This window comes from Hippocampus bargibanti, linkage group LG16 (assembly GCF_051943395.1).
Source record: "Hippocampus bargibanti isolate YZ-2025 linkage group LG16, ASM5194339v1, whole genome shotgun sequence".
NCBI lineage: Eukaryota > Metazoa > Chordata > Actinopteri > Syngnathiformes > Syngnathidae > Hippocampus > Hippocampus bargibanti.
In genome coordinates this window covers 9,106,149-9,127,635 of record NC_142749.1, presented here as the reverse complement: position 1 = coordinate 9,127,635, position 21,487 = coordinate 9,106,149, and the positions used below count along the sequence as shown (strand labels likewise).

Here is a 21,487-nt window from a genome sequence, read left to right as displayed (position 1 = left end):
AAGGATCCACAATCACAGGGCACATGGAGAGAAACTAGTATGAAGACTCACAATTTTACAAAGCTGCTGATCAAAATATGCATGTTTAACAGATCTGAGTGGAAAATTGAGAACCCGTAGAAAATAAAACCTGTCACACAAAAAGATTGAGCCAAGATGCTGATGCAGAGCCCCCAAACCAGGCACGCACGCCACATGCAGTTCTCTTTCATGTCAAGCCATAAAATAAAAAAATAACTGACATTTAGGGCAAGTTCAAAAGCTTGATACTAACTTAAAAGCGTGCTTTGTCATAAAGCAGTTTTGGCAAAATGGCACACAAAGGCTTGAGGCACCTGTTTGGGAAACACTCCCAAAAGAATATTTGTACACAGAACAGCGTAGTTAAAAATAAGGGTGTCATTCTATTTAAGTTTGTGAAACGGTTTCTTGCCATTGGTTAAGTGCAGGGAAAGGTCAGTTAAAACTCGAGCCCTGTCACAATCCTGGGTCAGTTAGACACAAATCTGACTATTTAGAAGGCAAAGGGTTTTTCATCTCATCTGATATTAAATTAATGCTGTTTGTGAGTGTCTCATTTGCCACACAATTCTTTCTAGAAACACAAATCCAAGTTATTCTCAAAGCCGGTCAAAAACGCTGATTTAAATGTAATCAAAATAATGACTTTTGATGTTACATTTTTATTCAAAATTTGAACCGCATTGTTTCATTGAAGTCACATTTGTCGTGTTTTGGGCTCATTGTCGATACAACTTTTTTTAGTGTAGTTTGAGTAGTGTGATGTTTACCTTGAGTCGTCGTAGCCGACATCTACCCACTGTCCAACTTCAGGCTTAGTATAGTTGGCGTAAGGCGGCATCAACATCCCGCTGGTTGGGTACCACTGCTCGGCGCGTGCGGCGTTCCTCTCGTATGGCTCGCATATGAACGCTGCATTCACCCCACTCGGGTGAGCCGACGACATGGACTGCCTCGTCCCCCAAAGGTGAGCGTTGTATCGGTCTCCGTGGGTGTAATTGATGCCCCACGGTGCCTCCTCGGACCCTTCATTTGGCTTCTCCGACTTGACACTGACGCCGTATTGCTCCAGCTGGTTATCCCCGGCTTCTTGTCGGTAGTCTTGGGACACCTCCATGTGCTTGTAGGCACGCCACGATGGGTCCACGGCGCAGTCGTGCTCCTGCGCCATGGACGGTGTGAAAACGGTCGCCATGTGCTCAAGTTGCTTTGAAGTTAGGTCAGTGGGGCTTCCGAGCGCGAACTCCAGTGAGGAAGCCGGAGTGAGGTGCTGAGGCAGCCTCATGTCGGGACTCTGAAACATTGCGCCCCGCTCCTCTTGCACAGTAGAGCGCCTGTACTTGGTGGGGGACACGGGGGGTCCCGCTTGGTATAAAAAGCCGGTGGTCTGGAGGTGGTCTTTGGGGGCGCAATGTAGGGCTGCGTTCTCCGCGTCACCGGCGTCGGTCGAGTCGACGGCGAGCCCCAGGGACACGGACACAGCTTTGCAGAGTTCACGGGCTGTCTCCGATATGGTGGCGCAAGCAGGAATGGAGCGGGGGTCGTCCCGGCAGCTCCGTTTGCCTCTGTCATACGCTCCGTAAATGTTCTCATTGTCAGCTTCCGCCAGCTGACTTGGCTCACCTCCTGTGGAGTTTTGGGCCAAAAAGCGACTTTCTTCCGGCACATCTTCGCCAGGCCCTAGTTTGTCACCTGCTGGCCATAATGGGCTACAAGATGACTGTCTGCTACTTTGGCTCATTTTCCAAAGCGTTTTGTTTTTTGGTTGCTGCTGTTTTGGGATACCTAAGAAGTGCGAAAAGCGAACTTTTTCGGTGTTCGGCGGAACTGTTGAAGCGTCCGACGATTTGAGAAACCTCGTAAAAATATTTAAAAAAGCGAGTCTCAATTCTCCCACTGGACGAAGTCAGTTAAGTCTTTGCCGTTGTCTACGACAGATTGCACTTCCGAACACGTCGACCACTTGCGTGGATTTAACGACAGTCCTTAGTGATTCAATGTTGATGATGCGCAAAAGGCACAAAGCAATCCTTTGGATCAAATGCGCTCCTTCGAGTGTCCTTGCGTAATTCCAAAGTGGCACGAAGTGGGCAGGGCAATTCGCATGTTGTCTCCATGGCCGTTATTTGGGGAGGAGAAGTTAGTCTGCATTTTAGGATGTTGTTTCCTGAGCGAATTGGTTTTAACGCAGATTTACCCCCTCCCATAAACAGGGGCGTTACTAGTTTATTTACTTTATTCAGCGTGACATGAAAGAGTAATGCACAATAGCATATTGACCCAACCGTTTTGGCTTTGATCTGCTGTTTGTCTCCTGGGAATTACTGAAATTGTATTTATGATGTGTACTAACAGTTATTAGATTGGCAAGTGACAGACAGCTTTAAAATGCATGCCATTTAAAAACGATTTATCTGTTTGGGTTTTAATTTGAAGCTGAAATTTGCAAGAATTTGCGAGCGTTTAGATTAGCAAGATACCTGAGCTCATGTGACCGTAATTAGTCAAATAATGCAAAGACTCCTTTGAACTTTGTGTATAAAGTATCCCATGTTCTCAAACTTCTCTTTCCAAGTCTGCTCCCCATGAGACCCTTTGAAAAAGTATGGCAGCTTATTCCGCAAGGGACACAAAATCGACTTGTATGGTACTATTAATGAAAAAAAAAAACAATACGCTTTTCTTAAACAAGTCAGTTATACCCAGTAAAATGAGCCATGGAAAATTATATTTAGAGAGAGTTTTGTGTATACAGCATTGGAAACACGTCTGCGGCAGAGAGCAAGCAGATGCTCCATATTAGTTTCAAGCATTACTCTTGAGCTCATTTGCATATTTTTTTGTAACTGTTAGCTACCTGACTTTGTAACAATGTATTCTGTGCTCCCTCACCAGCACAATCTGAGGTAGCAAGAGAAAAAAAGACGTATTTTTACTGACTCAGAATGATGATTAAGTTGACTATATTATGTTTTCATTTAATTAGCAATAAATGACGTGGATTCCTTCCAAACTGCATTTTTGACCCCCTCTCCCCATATATATTCGTCTCATGTTCAGGGTCACGGGTAGCTGGACCTGAGCAGAGTTGGTGAAATGACGACTACCTACCAACTGGTCTCCAGTCAATGAAAGGTAGATGATAACGACCATTTGCGTTCACACTGTCATTCACTCCGTCACTGAGAGAAAACTGAACCCAAGCTATCAGCACGAAAATTACAACACTAACAATGACATAGTTCCTGGGCAAATTATTTGATGAGGAATTCTCTAATATGCCTTTCATTTTATTTTATTTTTTCACCAGTTTATTTCTCTTCACCAACAGTGTTGGGGAAGAGATTTTTACTTTTTCATGTCATCTTCTGTCTGGGGTCAGCTCAGCAATGCAAATGAATTTGCTTTACCAGAATAAATACAAGTTAAAGAAGTAAATACTGAAATTGTATTTTGCCCTAATCGCAGTCAAGAAGCGTCTCCAGCTGGTCAAGAATGCTGCTGCTTGCCTCTTGACTGGTACTTGGAAGAGGGAGCACATAAGTCTTATTTTCCTTCACCAGCTTCCTATCTATACCTTTGTTATTTTCAAGATATTATTTGTTTTCAAATCGTTAAATGGCCTCGCTCCTCCTTACCTCTCCGAGTTCATCCACCCCTACACACTTTCCCGGTGCCTCAGGTCTGCTGACCAGCCATTATTAGTTGTGCCAAAAACTAAACGTAGGCTCAGAGGGGATCGAGCCTTTTCCAATGCTGGTCCCATTCTCTGAATGACCTTCCACTGAACATTCGGCAAGCCCCATCGGCGCTCGTCTTTAAAACACGTCTCAAAAGTCACTTGTACTCTTTGGCATTTGACTCAGTATGATTCAGACTTTATCTTAGTTTTCCTCCCTTGTGCTTTCTACTGTCTTTGTGACTGATATTTCTTATATATGATAGTTGTCCATGTTAAGCGCTTTGTTACAGCTTCAGCTGTTGTTAAAGCGTTATATAAATCAATATGTATTGTATTGTAATAACTTCAAAGGAACTCAAATTTGACATGATGCTACGTAATCATTTTGACACATGTTCTCTTTTTTTGTTAATGAAATCCACTTTGATCTTTTTGTAGGGAAAAAAGGTCAACTTATAGTTGACCTCGTTGAAATGAACCAAAAAAATTGCATGATTTCTTTGTGTATGCCATCATACGCACAATAGTCTGTTAAATTGTCAAAATATGTCTGAAACGTAAAACCATGAACACCAGAAATGTTTTCTCTGCAAGATTTGATGACTTTGTGGAATTCCTTCCAACTCATTGACAAACTCCCCCTGCACTTGGAAGTGGACAGTGTATGAACATGGTGTTTATGATGTCATAGTTAAAAAAAAGTACATTATGTTTCAAGAAATAAAGGAACCTGGTAGAGAAAAGCAACATGTGCACACTTGCCATGATTGCCAAATGTCTGTTGTACTAATGAAGGCTTTATAAAAATAAAGAAAACCTTATTTTACGTTCTCACAGAAGGTTGTGTGAAGCCTCACAGCGCGATCTAGCCGCCACAACGCTTCATTGTTTATATGGTGTTTTGTTAGTGATGAGAATTTTTGCCTTTGTACAAGACATTGCTCCTGGCTTCATGACTAAAAAAGTTCCATCTTGGTTTCATCGATCCCCAACAAGTTGTCCCGCGGTCATTTAGGAGATTACAAGTGTGTTTTTGCAAAATGTAGCCATCCTGTCCTACGGCCCAAACATGAGAAAAACAAGACGGGAGATGGTTGTCATATGTGCTGAACAGCCAGTAGTCGCCAGAACTTCCTTCACTTTTGCCCTGGGCCTCTTTGCAGCCCCTCTCAACAACTTTCTTGTGTTTTTATCAATTTCTCTTCCGGAAACGGCTTTGCAAAAGGCTTTTCCAGATAGATGTTTTTGTTGGGGCCTGGGCGGCGGTAATGGGCGATGGCTTTTATGCTGTGATACAAAAAAAATGTCTGTGCAGCCCGCTATTCATGGTTGAGAACCAGAGTTTAAAATTGAGGTAAGATCGGGCCCAAAAAATCCAGCCCGACCCGCGGATATTAAAGCCTGGCCCGAGCCCGACCAATTAACTTGATTTGCAGGCCTGAGCCCGGGGCAAACCCAAAATTTCACATCATTTGTGAGGACTCAGAATCAGAAAACCTTTAATGGTCCCACAATGGGGAACTTTGACTCGGGAGGATTGATAATAACAAATGAAAGCCTTTGTAACAAAATCTAAGTTAAAACAAGACTGTACTTTCTGTGGAGGTTACATTAAGCAACTATTTTTAATCATTGACACAGTTCTTTTAAGAGTTGACGGAAAATTTAAGGTTGTCCGTCATTTTGACAGGTTGTGCCATAAACCACAGCAGCAACAGTACGTCTCTCTCGCTTTAAGCGAGAGAGAGAGAGAGAGGCACAGAAATACAATAAATCTACATGAATAAATTGGAAAAATAAACAAAGAATAACATTAGTTTAGTATTCACACATTTTAGTAGACATTTTTATAAAAATAAAACAAATCCGTGAGAGAAAGCCCAGCCTGAGCCCAGCCCAGACCCGACCACAATGATTGACATTTTGGCTCGGTTAATATCTTACCTGTAGTTTAAAATACCCTCGACAAAAAGCATATATGTTTGTTATGTTTCAACCATAAACATGATGACACATTAATTTTGTGTTATCTTTTAATACCAAGGCAACACAGCAAGCACAGACAAAAATTATTTCATTTACATGTCGTCTATCTGTCAAGTGTTTCAGTTTTCCTTTCTTTTTCTTTCTTTTTTTTTAAATGGCCAGTCGGCGACTTTCCAGCACTTCACACGTCTCACTTTTGTTTCACGTCTCAGTTAGCCGACAAGCTCAACATGCCGCTCAGATGACCACAAACAAACATGGCTAGTGCGCTTCTTTGAAAAGAAGGGAAAGTACGCGCCGTGACTTCCAACAAATAGAATGCCTCATTAAATAAGAAAATAGCAGAGAGTCTTTATCACAACACCTTATTCACATGTTCAGTCTGCTCTGGGTGATTTAGAGACTGGCCTCGGTATCAACATCGTCTCCCCCTTCGCCCCAAATGTGACGGTCATTAACCACTGGAAATGTCATTTAAAATGGCTGTAGAATCATTTTGAGTCAAAGGGAATATGAATTTCACGTTAACTCAGTCCTTCGTGGTTGGTTCCATGCTGCGCTGTGTATTTATGTTTCTTGTTGTTCAGCTCAGTAGCACCGGCCGCCTGTTGCTCCTGGCAGCCGCACAAGTCCAACCGAGCATGAAACAAGTGAGCGCTCGTGCCAAAACCACATATGGGCGCTGTGACTGCTTGATGTCGTACGAAAACCTAGTTGTGTAGAATATCGAGGCTGATTTTGTTTGGATCGCCCGACGCGATTGATCGATGATCTGTCCAGGTTTTCGCGACAGTCTAAATGTCATAAAAAAGCCCTCCTGTTGAAGCCAACCTTTCAACCTACCTCATCTACATACAACCTAGTCTATATACAATCAAAACGATGATCAGCCATTTCCCACTTTTATTAGTTGGATTTCCTGTTCTTTGTTTTCCTCTAACTTAAGTTTTAACGCTGTATTGCATATGTTGTTTTACTGCATGGCTTTATGTTGACGCTCATTCATTGCCACTTTCTGTCTGGATCTTAGAACAGCACATTGATTAGACTAATAGACCCAAATATGATGCACCGCAGTTTATTATACCCTTGTTGACAAATCCACCGTAGATCAAGCATGACACAAGTTTACACTGTGTTGAGTCCAATTGTAGTTGGATCTTTGCCTGACGAGACGTACAATTTTTACTGCCCCAAACCTATTTTTATTGGCAACACAACAGGAAGCAAGAATGAAACTTGGTGTGATTTTTATCTGCATATGATGACACAATCCCAGAGGATTTGTGGATTGGAGAAAAATCTATTTTACTGTAGAACGATGATGCCTACCATGCCAAGGAAGTCCAAGATGGTGCCCGAGTCGGCAGCTGTCAGCAAGTGCTCTCACAACCTTGCTTTTTTTGTTGTTTCTGTGTTTTCTTTTGTCACTTTGTATTGTTCTGCGTCATGTGGAACGGATTGTTTTTCAGCATTTTTGGCCACAACATTCATCAAAGAGAAGACTGTGCTGAGCGGTTGCGCCTTTTCGGCAGCACGAATAAGCCTCCACCGTTTTTAATTGTGGAGGAATATCAGTGCCATTTGACTGTCATCGCTGGATAGCTCTGGGGCGATTGTGCTTTGTTTGCGCCTGTAATGGGCAGCATTTTCACAGCCCTGCTTTGTTCAGCGGTAAAGTCGGTGCTGTAGGACAGTGCGGCTGGATGGATGCATGGCTTGAGGAGCCCGCGATGAGAAGGAACGTCAGCACTAATGTATATGTGGAACTGTCGCGGCTTGGAATTGAAGCGGATTTACGTGGGACAAGAGATGTGAGACAATCGCTTATCTCAATGGATGCTACAGCTTGGTGTTTGCTATCAACATTTAGCTTGTAGCAGACGTGCACACGATGTCCCTGATGCACTGGTGAAAATGACACTTTGATCCTCTCCTCTTTCATCGAGAACTGCTTCATACAACAAGAGAGTGCAGAAAGTGCTTAAGATTGAATGACTGTGTCTTTTTGTTGTCATTTTATTATTTTTTGTTCTTTTGACTTCAACATGGCACCGTGAGAGTGGCTGCCTTTCCAGCAGCTCATGTATTTATATTTTCTACTTCTCCCTTTCCTTTCTTCTTATTTTCGTAACTTTGCTGCTGTGAAATATACATTTCTCCACTGCGAGACTAATAAAGGCTAATCCAATCCAATGCTGACTCAATCCGATACTTCATAAAGAACGCAATATTATTCTGTACAGTCAATCAAACATGCGTCAAGATGCACGTAAGGTGAACTAAGTGTTGCTCATATGCGGAATGGCATCAGGGAGCGCTAATTGGGACTTCTCGGTGGTGTGTCGCACCTCTGAACCCCCCACCCCTAGCCCCCCATCACCACCATTACACACTGCATACGAAGTGCCCCCTTTCTAAATGAAAGGATGTGGCTTGCATTCCAATCTGAGCATAGCCAGGGGCCGCTGGACCACTCACAGAGGCCACGAGTGCCCGTGGACATGCTGCACTCCCTGTACTTTGCTTCACTTTTCAAGTGACCTGAGTTTCTGAAGTAAATTTTCTGCTCAGGCGTATCAAATGTTTAATTTACATCATGTACCTTCATTTTTTTTAATAGCTTCATGTAAAAACTAGATTGCATGTTGTTGCGCTGTTTTGCGTTGCACGCTTCAACGTTCTCACAGGGATCCCGAATTCTTAAATGCCCAAAAAGATTTTTTTTGTTGCATTTTCACAGTTTGTGCTTGAAATTGAATTTCTTTTGGAAACAAACTTGTCTCCCTGACTGAAATAATTGAAAAATAAATGATGCGCTTAAGCCTTGTGAGAAAAAAAGTCCTTTCGTTTTACTCCATCTCCCAAAGTGAATTTGTTTGGATTGGATTCGATTGGATTTGCCTTTATTACTCTCACAGTGGAGAAATTTACATTTCACAGCAGTAAAGTTATGAAAGGAATGAAAGTAGAAAAACAAAATACAGGAGCTGCTGGAAAGGCAGCCCATTCTATATTTTCAGTTAACAATTATTAATGTGCGTGATTAATTATTGACCATAATAACACAAATCAGTAAATGTTTGCTATCAGATTATTGTTCTGGTCACACGATGCGCAGTAAGGTTTGATCGCATAACAATTTCCACTGCCGTTATGTTAATTTACTTTTTTGTGGTTAGAAACATTTTTGTTTTTCAAAGATTGGGGATATTGCTCTTATTGCCAACCATGCAGTGCGCCGCCGTGTTCAGTATGAATTATTGATTTTTAACACTCTTCCCTTGCTGTCACAATAAGTCTATATGCCGAACATAAGTTCGATCATGACACCTAATAAAAAAATAATCTTTCAACAAAGTGTTCGTTTCTCTTGGACAAAATCTTGTCGTAATCCTTGAGATGGTGGACCATTCTTGATAAATACTTCGGAGTTGCCATGATGTCAAAATATAAGCAGGAGGTGGCAAGTATTTTGCCCAAATCGCAATTGTAATTGAATGGGAAATCATGAGCCACTTGTTGCTAACTCATTCACTGCCATTCACGAAGTTATTCTGGAATTGAAAATATAACCGAGTGCCATTCCCGAATTTGTTCGGGGTTTTGTTCTGTCATGCTGTTTTCCTTTTCCACAAGGGGGAAGCATTTCCCTTTTTTTCATGTTAGCGCTTTTTTATGAAACGGTTTTGCACATTTACAGTCTACAGTTGACATTTTTATTTTGCTATGCTTAGAATATCTTGTTTTCTATCCTTTCACCCCCCACCCCATCCCCTTTCAAATTGCTGCTGTGGACTGCAAATTTCCCCATTGTGGGACGAATAAACTTTTTCTGATTCTGATTTTTCTGATGTATGTACAGCATACCTGTCTACCTGTACGTACAAAGTATGTTTATTATACATTTTAAGACGTGTACGACATACAAAAAAATCTATACGGAAAAACGCAAATTTGTCAATTTTGGGTACCATCCGGTATACACCGACTATCACGAAACGGCAAATCAATCAAGTCAAACAAGTTCACCGCGGGAGCCTCTATCTCGGTATCGTTTTTTTTTTTCATTGCAAACGAAACAAGCGGTTTGATGCTACTGTGCGTCTGCCGCCTGGGGATTTCCCATTGCATCATTCATCATGTAATTTCATCATTTATTAAGAATATGTGTAACGGAGTTGCACACTAAGATTATTAAATTATGACGGAAGTAACGCAACGGCGCGCAGTATGGCACGAAGTCCCGCCCTAGTTTTCAGAACTACTTGGAGAAGACTTATGGTGAGTCGCATATCTCTGATGGTCTGGATTAACTCGCATTTTCATGACAATATCTTATTTTGTTTCCCCTTTTGTACTGTCTAGTGTATCTAATTATTTCCCTGCTTCCTTTCGAGTCCAGATTACTTTTTGTGTCATTTTTTAATTCAAGTTCTGTCGAACAGTTGTGCTTCATAGTGCTTTTCTGTTGCGTAGTTAATCACAAGACGAAACCCATGCGACTTCACCCATCCCTTCTGCCATACTGTGTTGCAGGTAATGATTGTTTCATTTCGTTTTTATTGTACACTATTTCATTTCTTTGTCTCGTGTTTCATTTGGCCGTGAGTGTTAGTGGCGTGTTGAACTGTGCTGCCATTATCCAGCGCACCTCGTGTTCGCGCCGACCGTCTCGAATGTGATGCGTTCAGGACATCATGTAAATAACATCGAATTTGCGTTGTATTCTCTTTTCCTGTAAATAACCACTATACGATCACACGTTTTTCATTCTGTTTTGTTATCTACAATGTTTTGCATATTGGGAACTACTTGGAGAAGACTTATGTTAATCACAAGACGAAACCCATGCGACTGCACCCATCCCTTCTGCCATACTGTGTTGCAGCAATAAAAGAAATAAAAAGACACATCCACGCGTCTGGTATTATTAAGACGGCAGCAACGTGGAGCTCAAGACAGTCACTGTTGCGACACCTGTCACATATGTACAGAATGATATAACGAAACGCATGTACAATATAACATGTTAAACTACATAAATAAACACGTTTGAAAAAAAACTATGGTGTATGAGTATTTTGTATTTTGTAAGGGAAAATACGTCTGTTTGTAAGGGCATGGAGCCATGGAGGTTGACAGGTATGATACAGTATTGCATAGTATTTTGGACTGCTGCCCTCATTTCAAGCTCATATAACTCCAGAGTCCAGACCCATATAATTTAGGAATTAACTCTTTTTTTTTCCGTTGAAAGAAGACAGTCTAAGCTTTTTAATGCTGCATTGAATGTTTATGTAGTCCTAAAACTCAATATTCTGTGGGTGCTGGAATTCAAGTGATAATGATAAAAACCCTGGCACTTGAGTGTAGACATGTTTGTACCTGTATGGCAGTGAATGAGGTAATGTTGTCATTCAGCTCCTTTGCGGTGAACAGCAAATTATGCAGGAAAATATTAAAACATTTGAACGGTTGGACAAGTGAATTCAAAAGTTTGGCAAAGTTCAAAGGAAGTTCACATTTGAAGACGGTAGCACATTTCCCCCTAAATTTGAACAAAAGGTGACAACCGTACAGGATATTGGTATTCACATGACCTTTATAAAAGCTTAGAAAATGATTCTGCTGTATGTAGGATCAGTCAACTGCAGAGAAGGAAATGTGGTCAGTGTAGTTGATCTCTGTGTCCAGATTTCTTGTTGCAGGTGGAAACATTCAATGAAAGTAAGCAGAGTTCAATGGGCTCATTTAGAGTGTGTGTCACTTTTGGGCTGTGGACAAATGGCGGTTTCAACGGTACAGGCAGTCTTTTGTCTTCCAATACCAGGAAAACCAAACCAAGTCATTGCACGATCTCATCAGAAGGAAACATTTTAAAACTATTTTCACAAATAATGCAAGAGAGAACCAAAATCAGTCAGTTGGATAAAAATGCTGGTGGGGTGTCTTGCATTTGCTTTCCTGTGCTCATTTTGGAGCTTCACAAAGAAGCCAGCACGGCTCATTTAAAATTTGCTTTGTAAAAACTTTTGTCTTCCCGATTACAGACTCGTGTCGAGTCACTTGTCTTGGCAGCCATGATAGAGAGCTTAAGGCCTTTTATCACTGGCAGCATAATAACCAGTCAACAAACAAGAACTTTGATGTATATCCAGACCCCTCCAAAAATATTGGAACGACAATCTCAGCTACTTTTTATTTATTTATTTGTTTATTTTGTAGACTGGAGACATTATTTCATCATATCCTCGCTCTCACACACGCGCACGCAGACAGACAGACAGACAGACAGACAGACACACACACACACACACACACACACACACACATACACATCCAAGTCTAAACCTTGAGTGGCAACCATCACGGTCGTTGTAGGCCAAGGATCTTTCTTTGATTCAATTTCACCTTGATTGTGTCCATCCTTCCAGATAGAAGACATCAAAGGTGAAAAATCTCGAGTTCATTTCATCTTTGAGGGGGGTCAAACATTTTTTTATTTTTCAACAGTTGCAGGTTAGTGTAACAAATGCCCTAAATAGCTTCAAATGGAATCAGGGATTTAAAGTGTGATTAGTCACAACAGCATATGAAGCAGGATTGAATGTTTCTTTTTTTGTTGTTTTTTATATACAGTGTTATGATTCATCCATTATCGCCGAGGCTAATTATGGAGTCACCCTGTACACCTTGGACTGGTTGCCATATCCCTGCAATATATGTTAAAAACGATTTAAGGGGAAGTCAAGTCAATATTCTTTAAAATATGTCCCCAGCTAGTCTAAATCTGACCCTATTAATAATGCATATTTTGAAAATGAATAATGCAAAAAAAAAAATCGAATTTGTTTTTAATCGAGCTGAGCAAGCTTTGGTTTTGATTCGAATTGCCACTTGATGCCGACTGAAAATCATATCACAGGACAGCAATCTACTCTTACAGTCTAGAATGAGAATTGATGATTCCTTTCCCAACCAATTGTTCATTTACTCATTCACTGCCATACAGGTGCAAAAATCCACTGTGTCCACTTCAGTGCCAGGGTTTTTGTCATTGTCACTTGAATTCCAGGACCCACAGAGTTTTAGGACTACATAAACATTCAATTCAGTTTTAGAAACCTTAGACTATTTTCTTTCATCAGAAAAAAAGAGTTAATTCCTAAATTATAGTTCTGGAGGTATATGAGCTTGAAATTAGGGTGTCTGTCCAAAATACAATGCAATACATTGGTTCATCTAGCGCTTGAACAACAGCTGAAGCTGGAACAAAGCGCTAACATAGAAATGCTGCCACCTTTTGGAAAAGAAAAATCATTGACGTAGGCCATGGCCAACGCTTTATAGGCACCCAAGCATGAAAAAACAAAACCCGAACCAATTTGGGAATGGCGCTCTATGTCGTATTTTCAATTCCCAAATAAATTTGTGAATGACAGTGAATGAGTTAAAATCGTTGTCAATTTGTGAATTCATTCAATCAATTCGTTTTACACTTTGGGTATGTTCAGATACATTTACAATGTGTTTAACGTACAGTGAAACCTCGGTTTACGAACTCCTTGGTTTATGAACTTTTTGGTTGACGAACGTTACATTTATGAAAAATTTTACCTTGGCATACGAACTATTTTTCGGGATACACACAGAGCTGCCACAATGAGTGATGTGTCGTTCGCGAATGAGCCCGTTCTCCTAACAGGAAAATGGTGGCCACTGTTTTTGTCCTCTATTCCCCGCCCCCAGTCTTCGGTTAAAGCCACGTGATTGGTCAAGAACACAGCAGTGGGGGATCGGGTTACAGACAGAGAGAGAGTGAGGCCGTTCTCCAAAAAACAAAATGGCGTCTTCAGTTAAAGCCACGTGATTGGTCAATAACCCAGAAGTTGGCAGGGTTAAACATTAAAGAGACAGGCAGACAGAGAGAGAGAGAGAAACACACACACGAAAGGGAGAGGACAGAACTTGAAACAAAAAAAAACAAAAGTGAAAAAAAAACAAGTGATATGGTGAGAAAATGGAAAGAAAACAGTGAAATTTGGACCCATTTCAACTTTGATAGTTCAAAAGCAGACTGTAGACTGGAAGGTTAAAATATCCCATCAATCAGGCTCCACAAATAACCCGCACAAGTAATCTGTACACTTGATGCAAAAAGCTATCAACCCAGCTAAACAGATCATAATTGATGAACTAGATACAATTATCACAGAAAAAGCACCGACAAGAGATCAGTCCTCAAGATGGTGAAAGAAGCCCATGTTCCTCATCAAGTGTTTAATGCTGAGGAAACCGGACACTCCATTCCATCAAGCCATGAACGACCATCACAAAGGTAAATGAAATGACTTTATTGTACAGTACAGTTTCTTTAATCATAATACTATAGCACATTTATTATACATAAAATAAGATATATTTTGTGTAGTTTTAAGGCGTAGAAAATTATGTTTTATGGGGACCTGGGAGGCGGCCCGGTAGTCGATTGATTAGCACACCGGTCTCACAGTGCAGGGGTCGCCGGTTCGCGTCCTGCTCTGGCCTCTCTGTGTGGAGTTTGCATGTTCTACCCGCGTGGGTTTTCTACGGGTCCTCCGGTTTCCTCCCACATTCCAAATACATGCATGGCAGGCATATTGAACGCTCCAAATTGTCCTGAGGTGTGAGTGTGAGAGTGACTGTTGTTTGCCCTGTGATTGGCTGGCAACCAATTCAAGGTGTCCGCCGCCTCATGCCCGAAGACAGCTGGGATAGCCTCCAGCACCCCCGCGACCCTAATGAGGAATTAAGCGGTATGGATGGATGGATGGATGGATGGCGACCTCGGAACGGATTATTCTCATTTTAATGGTTTCCTATAGGTAATTATTTTTTGGGATACACACTTTTTGCCTTACACACTCTGTCTGGGAGCCAATTAAGTTCGTAAGCCAAGGTCCCACTGTAGTTGTGTTCCGAGAACATCTTGAGATCACATATTTGTAGTTCTGGCAAGCGAGTCTGAAATCACAGCACCTTCAATTCATTTTTATTCTGTGACTTTAAAAAAAATAAACATTTCCTTTTTTTAAATTATTTATTTATTTTGTTTGTGTGTGGAAAAGGGTGAACATGTTAAACATTAAGCAGCTGTATTGAATCTATAATTTTTGGCTTTAATATCTCGATCGAGGTCAGTGATGGCTTGAGGTTAAAAGTCAAATCATCCCACCACAGTTTTGGTGAATGTAACTCAAAAGCAATGCCAATAATGTTATTCATTGTTTTATTTGACCCCTCTCTGTATAATACAAGATGAAAGAGGGGAATTTATGCTCGCCTTGGCAGAGAAACATTTCTCCTTTTTACCTGCCAGTTTAGCAAATGATTTAGGAGCCATAATTTTTTTTCAAAATAAACTGATAACATATTTGTTGCTTGAACTTTCTGCTAAGGAACCCCCACTCCCTGCCCCAGTTAGAGCCACTTTCCCAAACTTACACTTAAGTTTGCGTAACCTTGAAGCTTCATGCACACAGATTCCCCACTTTTTCAGGGGAAGGTCTGATGTCTCAGCCTTGGCATTTTGCCACTCCGAAGCCTTGCTTTTTTGTGTCAGCTCTCCCACACATTCCCTCCGTTATCTACACCCCTCTTTCAGCTCTGCAGTGAAGTGGAATGGCAGGCTTCATATAGTACGCTTTGGCAATAAAAAGTCAAAGAATGAAGACTTGGTTATTGGGATTTCCTGCCAAGTTGTAATGCTCCAAACCGCAATTAGCGCTTGGTATTTATTCGCTCTGAGGTCAAAGCAAGGTGTTGCTCGAAGCTACCGTGATGATGATCAAAACCTTTGTGATCCAACCTGCTTTACATCAGCCATGAATTCCCAAAACAATGACACCATCAATTCGATGATGTTGCGGGCTTCCGTATTTCCAGCAACTGCTGCGCTGCGACTATTACAAAACCGTTACAAGTAACAAGGCTACTTAAGGCCCTTCCCAAAAGAGCAAAATGCAGGTGTTAAGTGTTGCAACTACAGTTCTTATCTGGGACATTTTAGTCTGGCAGTCATTCACGGCCTTCATAGTGCCCCCTCCTGCTGAAAAATAATGAAGTCCTTCAAAAGGACGGACAAAAAAAAAAAACAGAATGACCTAAAAAGAAGTAAGCAACCTTTTTACATCCCAAATTATATTATGCAAAATTATACTATACTGTGTTTGTTTGGTGATCCTACACACACACACACACACACACACACACACACACACACACACACACACACACACACACACACACACACACACACACACACACACACACACACCTCTACTTTTGTTATGGATTTAATTCCGTTCAAAGCATCCCGCCATGTGATGTAGTCGGTCTGTAATGCTTTTATCGCTGACCGCTCAACAATATCTCAAATCAATTTATGATGGGGGGAAAGAATGCACAAACCGTCTTTTCGGCGCATTTTGATTTGTTGAACGAGAAATCTAACGCCACTGGCAACTAACTGACATGTGGTTGCGTTCCAAACGAGCTGTGAATCATGTGGAGTGTTTTTTTATTTATCCCCCCCCCCCATCATGGTGAGCATCCAACATTTTCTCTCTAAAACAAACGCGGTCATTTCCAGGAACTGTCTCAGGAGCAACATTCTCTGTTTTGTCGCGTAATTGTTGCAATAGCATCATATACGACCTACACAAAATATGAGTAGATGTAACTTGGTAAATGCCTATCATTCATCATACTTTTAACTCCGTCCAACCTCAACAATACACCCATGAGACAGTCAAAACATCAGTTTACTGTGACAGGTTTATGTGTCAAAGTTCCAATATCCATATCACTGTTGTCATTCCATAAGCTTATTTGAAAGAAGAAAAAAGAAGAAAAAACAAGCAGACTCTACAGGGTGCTTATCATCTTCACGTAACATTATTCACATTTCGTCACAATTGGATGTGGGTGATGATAGTCTAACGCGCTGTTATGTCTCCATTGAGTTTTTACACAAGGCTCAAAAGAAACTTGTTGCCAGTTCAAAGTGCACCGTGGAAGCACTTCTGAATGGATTTCAACAGATCCATCAGAATAATGTAGCTTAAATTTGCACACACACTCGAGGGTGAAAAAACGATGATTTATTTTACCCTAGCTTGACTGTTTTCGTAAACTGGACTGTTCCTTAATGTTTTAACATTCTTCTATGACTTGAAAATGTTTTCTTTTTTTCCCTAATGCATAATCGCACTTCAAATGTCACCGAATGATTGTTTCTCCACTATTGACATTTTCCACGAGGCAACCTCACGTGGGTCTGCCATTAGTACCTGGAAGGGTCTCTTTGCATATCCCAAAGAGGCGGGCGATGAAAAGGGATCGATAGGCATGATTATGTTAGGTTTGCTCATGGCGATTATGGCTCTCCTGGTAAATTGATGTGCATTTCTTTGAAACCTGGGTTTGGATGTGTGTTTTGTGAGATGTGTGTTTTGCTCGCTGCTGGTTAAAAACGGCAGGGAAAGTTTCCAGGGGAAATTTGATGTGAAAATGAAAATCATCGGCGTAGGGCTCCCCCCCCCCCCAATTACAGAGAAAAAAAAACATTTTTGGCATGGCAAGAGAAGCTCAAATGTTAAAAAGCCAGGCATATTCCTTTTCAGGTCTTTTATATCGTCAACCATGTCATTCCACTTTGGCTTGCTCAACATTCTTTCACTTTTCGATACCTTGAACGCAAGCAAGAATACCTCGGCACGAGAGGCACCATTTTCACCAACACCGAGCCACCTTGCGGCGCAGGCTTCCCTGACGTTTAGCAGAATCTCCTCTTTCATCTATGACAGGTCACGTGGTTTGGAGGCATACGCTTTACTTTTGGTATAGCCCCATAAAAAAAAGTCACAAGGTGTGAAGTCGCGGGAGTGGTCGAGTTGAGCTTTTGTGGCTACCGAGTTCCTATTCAGCCTTCTGGATTGGCTTCCCCCCGGTTTTAGACGAACACCTGTCCTCGGAATTTGGTGTTTATATCAGTGGTGGGAAGAGCAGGCTTTCCGCCGCATAGTTTGACAAGGAAAGATTCAGAGACTTTCCATGGATAAATCGTGCTACGGGTTGGAGCAAACGGACGTAAAAAAAATAAAATATACAAATAAATAAATCTGCTTAATATTGTCCTGAACTACTGATAGGGGACAGAATAAACACCCAACAATACCGAAATGACTGAATGCTGATGGCCTCACATCTGTTAGAATGATACCTAAATAAAATACCCAAAAAGTAAGATTAGAACTGTGTGTCTTTTGGGATGCCCTATATTGCAGTTTGAAATCTGCTATTTCATGACTGTGTGAATGGTTTTCTGCCATCGGTTTTCGTTGCACTGCGACAGTTGTGGTGTACTGCTCTGTCTGCGTACCAGAGGACTTCTGTGCTCCATAGACACCACCTCATGCGACCATTAGTATTGAGCAGTGGCGGACCATCAAGGTCTACAAAGCCATCTCTGCTGGCCTAAAAATATCTGAATCACAGATTGATATTTTTGTCCATGAATTCTTAAATAATTCCAAATTGTCTTTCAGCTTCCTTTCATTACTTTTCCCCTGTTACGCTGCTTCCAGATGTGTGTTTTTGCATTTAAGCATTTAACAATCACATTTCAGACATTATTTGTAACCATGTTCAGAAATCTACCTGGACGCCTTCCCAATCAGTTTTGCGGGCCCTGTTGCATCAAATATGTCAGCCAATCATAGTTTGCAAAAACTGCTCTTATTACTAGCCGCTCGTCTCTAGCGGCTAGTGACAAGTGCATTCTGGCCAGAGCTAGCACACTGTATTAGTCGTGAGCTGCATAAGCAATTACATTGTGTTGATTTAATAGCAGTTTTGTCAACCCACAATGGCAGACTTGCAAAAATAGCAAATAATATTGCAATTTTCTGAAGTTATTATTGATGCTTCGCCATCCTTCGCCAACCATCTTCTCTGTGGTGTGAAAGACTGACTTCTGACCCCATATCATGAATCCACACGTTGATGGCAAAAACTCAGTACTTTTCTTCACGAGTTGTTTCCTAGCTAACTGTACCCTCTTGTACAGTACAGGAACTGTAGTAAATCACACCACACCTTTTTACAGTGGCAGCTGTGGATTGATTCAGACGTAGCACTACTGAAGGCCTCGGACTGACATGCACGGCCCGCCACCGGTTTCGAGGCCTCTGAAGGGGATGGATGCAAAAACTAGTCTGAATCAGAAAGGTAAGGAAAATCATGATTTAATTTGGAATTGTTATTTCATTTGCAACATTGTGCAATTGTTTAACTGTATAAGCAGTCACGGTACCTGAAACCTGAGTTTCATTATGCACAGGCTGCAAATTTTTCCAGTTGTTGTTTTGCATTATTTGCCCAATGTTTTACTCTTGGAATATGAATCATGCAGCATTTGCAGAATTTATTTGAGAGGGTGAAAATGATTTGGCATTGTGTCTCTGTATTTGGAAGCTCTTGATGATGGCAGGTTACGCAACTTCTAAACAAAAGAAAGTCATCCTCCATGTTCTTTTTTTGTGCAACATTCACAGGAAGAGAAACAGAAATTAATTGTAGTCATGCGGGAAAAAAAAGTTACTGCATTTATTCTGGCCAAAGAGAAGTCAAAAGTAGAGGCTACAAAAAATATTGTGTGTCGCATACTTTCAACTCCAGTTACCCTTAGCAACCAATTTGTCTGTTGTCTGTTATTTTACACCTGCAAGTTTGAGCGCCTCCCCCCCCCACTCTCTCACCACCTCCCCGAAACCTCTTCATCCAATCAAAAAAAAATCTCTTCCTCAATTAAAAAGCATTGCATGAGCTATGACTGCACATAATAAAGATGCGCAGTCAATCAATGCAAAAGTAATTATGTGAGCTTGGCGATGTTTCTATTTGAGAGACTTTTTTAGTAGCCGGCTGGGAACATGTAATCCTCCTTTAAGTAAGTTTCTGCCTCAATTAACCATGTCTTCCAAAAAGGATGCTTGGCTCCTCAATGCACAAGTCAGAGTGACATTGAGAATGCAACATCTACAACAAACGGGGTCATGCTGCACCTTGGAGAAGGGAAAAAATGATGCTCTGCCCATTCACATCCCTGCCTCATGCACTTATAAGGCGAATCGTTTGAATTTCGTCCGGCCTTGCTTGAATGAAGAGCAAAACGGTAGTTCTGTGACTGAGTGACGAGCGGGAGCCAGTCTTTGATCGGGAGCGCGAACCTCGCATTTTAATTTGGTCTTCAGATTTTCCCCGCAAAAAAAACAGATTTACAATACTGTGATGATGTAGCCTGTGAAGCGTTGCTTCCCCTTGTCGCTTACACCCTAGTTATCTTGTCAACAAGCTCCAGGAAAGTAGCAATTACCTTATCTGATATTGTCCTCGTAGCCACATCTTAATAGCTTATTTCTCTGCTCTATTACACTCATTGTTGTCCACAAACGTGTAAATGATGCGCCAAAGTAGTCGGTCGCAATGATGTGTTCATGATAATGAGCACTTGGGTTTGTTTGGAGTGAAGCCCAGAACTCATATTTAATCTACTGTACCACTTTGAGTGTTCCATTCAATTCATCAATACCTGTGTCAGTGGAACCCATGCTGGTATACACACTAGGAGGGCTAACAATTGACTCTTGTGATAGCGGTTTTTAGCATTTTCATAGACATGTTAGTCAGATACAAAAATTGGTGTAGGCCGGGTAACAACCTGAAGAGTAACAAGCCATTGAAGCTCCAGATTTTTTTTGGGAGCGGCCTCTAGGCAGTATCCACGTGGCCATTTGCCCCCCCGAGTAAACCCCAGGGTGGTCACAGACAAACAAGCAGTCACAGTTACATAACTCCAATGTGGGATGGGGGGAGTGGACTGAGAAATGCCAAATTCTAAAGGAATTGACTCCGAGGAGCAGCATATGATTTATGTTTATATCCCTTTCTGATGCAGGAAGGCACAGGAGCACTAGATTTCTGGAAATGCTTAATCTCTAGCTAGATTCTGGGATCTAAGATTGCACTATGGGACTACTTTTCTTTTAAACTGCATTTTGGTACCATATTGTGTCATTTTAGGGTGGTTTAAAAATAGCAAATAATGGAGGAAATATTTCTTTCATTCGTGAGTTGGAATCACAAATACATATGTCGCAGTACACTTTTAATATGTTTATTAATACGTCTGTGTAAGCTCTCAGTCGTACAGGAGTGGTCCATCGATGAGAAGGTTTCTTCAGCCGTCATCTGTACAATTTTGAAGGTTTTGAAGGTTTCGGACGTTTCGCCTCCTATCCAAGAGGCTTCGTCAGCGAACTAAAGTCTGACTGGTCGTATCGGCCCTATTTATATATCCCTAATGTCCAGACATGGTGGCGCCGGACCCAGCTATGATAGGTCCCTACTCTCAGGTTGGGGGGAGCAGAGGACCTTCAAAATTGTACACATGACGGCTGAAGAAACCTTCTCATCTATGTTTATTAATATTACTTTAGGAAGAGATGTAGGACTCTGGCTCAAGTTAAGCTTGAATAGACTGCAACTTGAAGCGACCTTGAACGGATAACAGCACAAAAGGGATAAGTGGTTGCATTGATTTGCAGATGTACAGGTCTCAAAGACTAAACAACTGAAGCTTTGGTTTAGTCTTGAAAAGGTGAGGGTGCCACATGCGACTCAGCACATTGGAGACAAGCGCACAGCTTGATTGGCTCATGACGTCTTCAGAGAGAACAACACACCAATGCGAGA

General features: G+C 41.4%; 1 protein-coding gene and 1 long non-coding RNA gene across 2 annotated transcripts in view; one reads left to right on the top strand and one right to left on the bottom strand.

The window, feature by feature from the left end:
- LOC148886318 (androgen receptor-like) overlaps window positions 1-2,184 on the bottom strand; it is a 27,644-nt gene extending 25,460 nt beyond the window's left edge. Inside the window, exon 1 of the mRNA XM_089017474.1 lies at window positions 792-2,184. Within this exon, the coding sequence (XP_088873600.1) occupies window positions 792-1,762 (971 nt within the window). The 5' untranslated portion in view covers window positions 1,763-2,184. The remainder of the gene's footprint in view (window positions 1-791) is intronic.
- Window positions 1-21,487, top strand: part of LOC148886317 (uncharacterized) — a 27,296-nt gene extending 5,809 nt beyond the window's left edge. The window contains exons 2-4 of the long non-coding RNA XR_016117909.1: window positions 3,082-3,156; window positions 18,840-18,961; window positions 21,340-21,487. This is a non-coding gene — a long non-coding RNA (uncharacterized LOC148886317). The remainder of the gene's footprint in view (window positions 1-3,081; window positions 3,157-18,839; window positions 18,962-21,339) is intronic.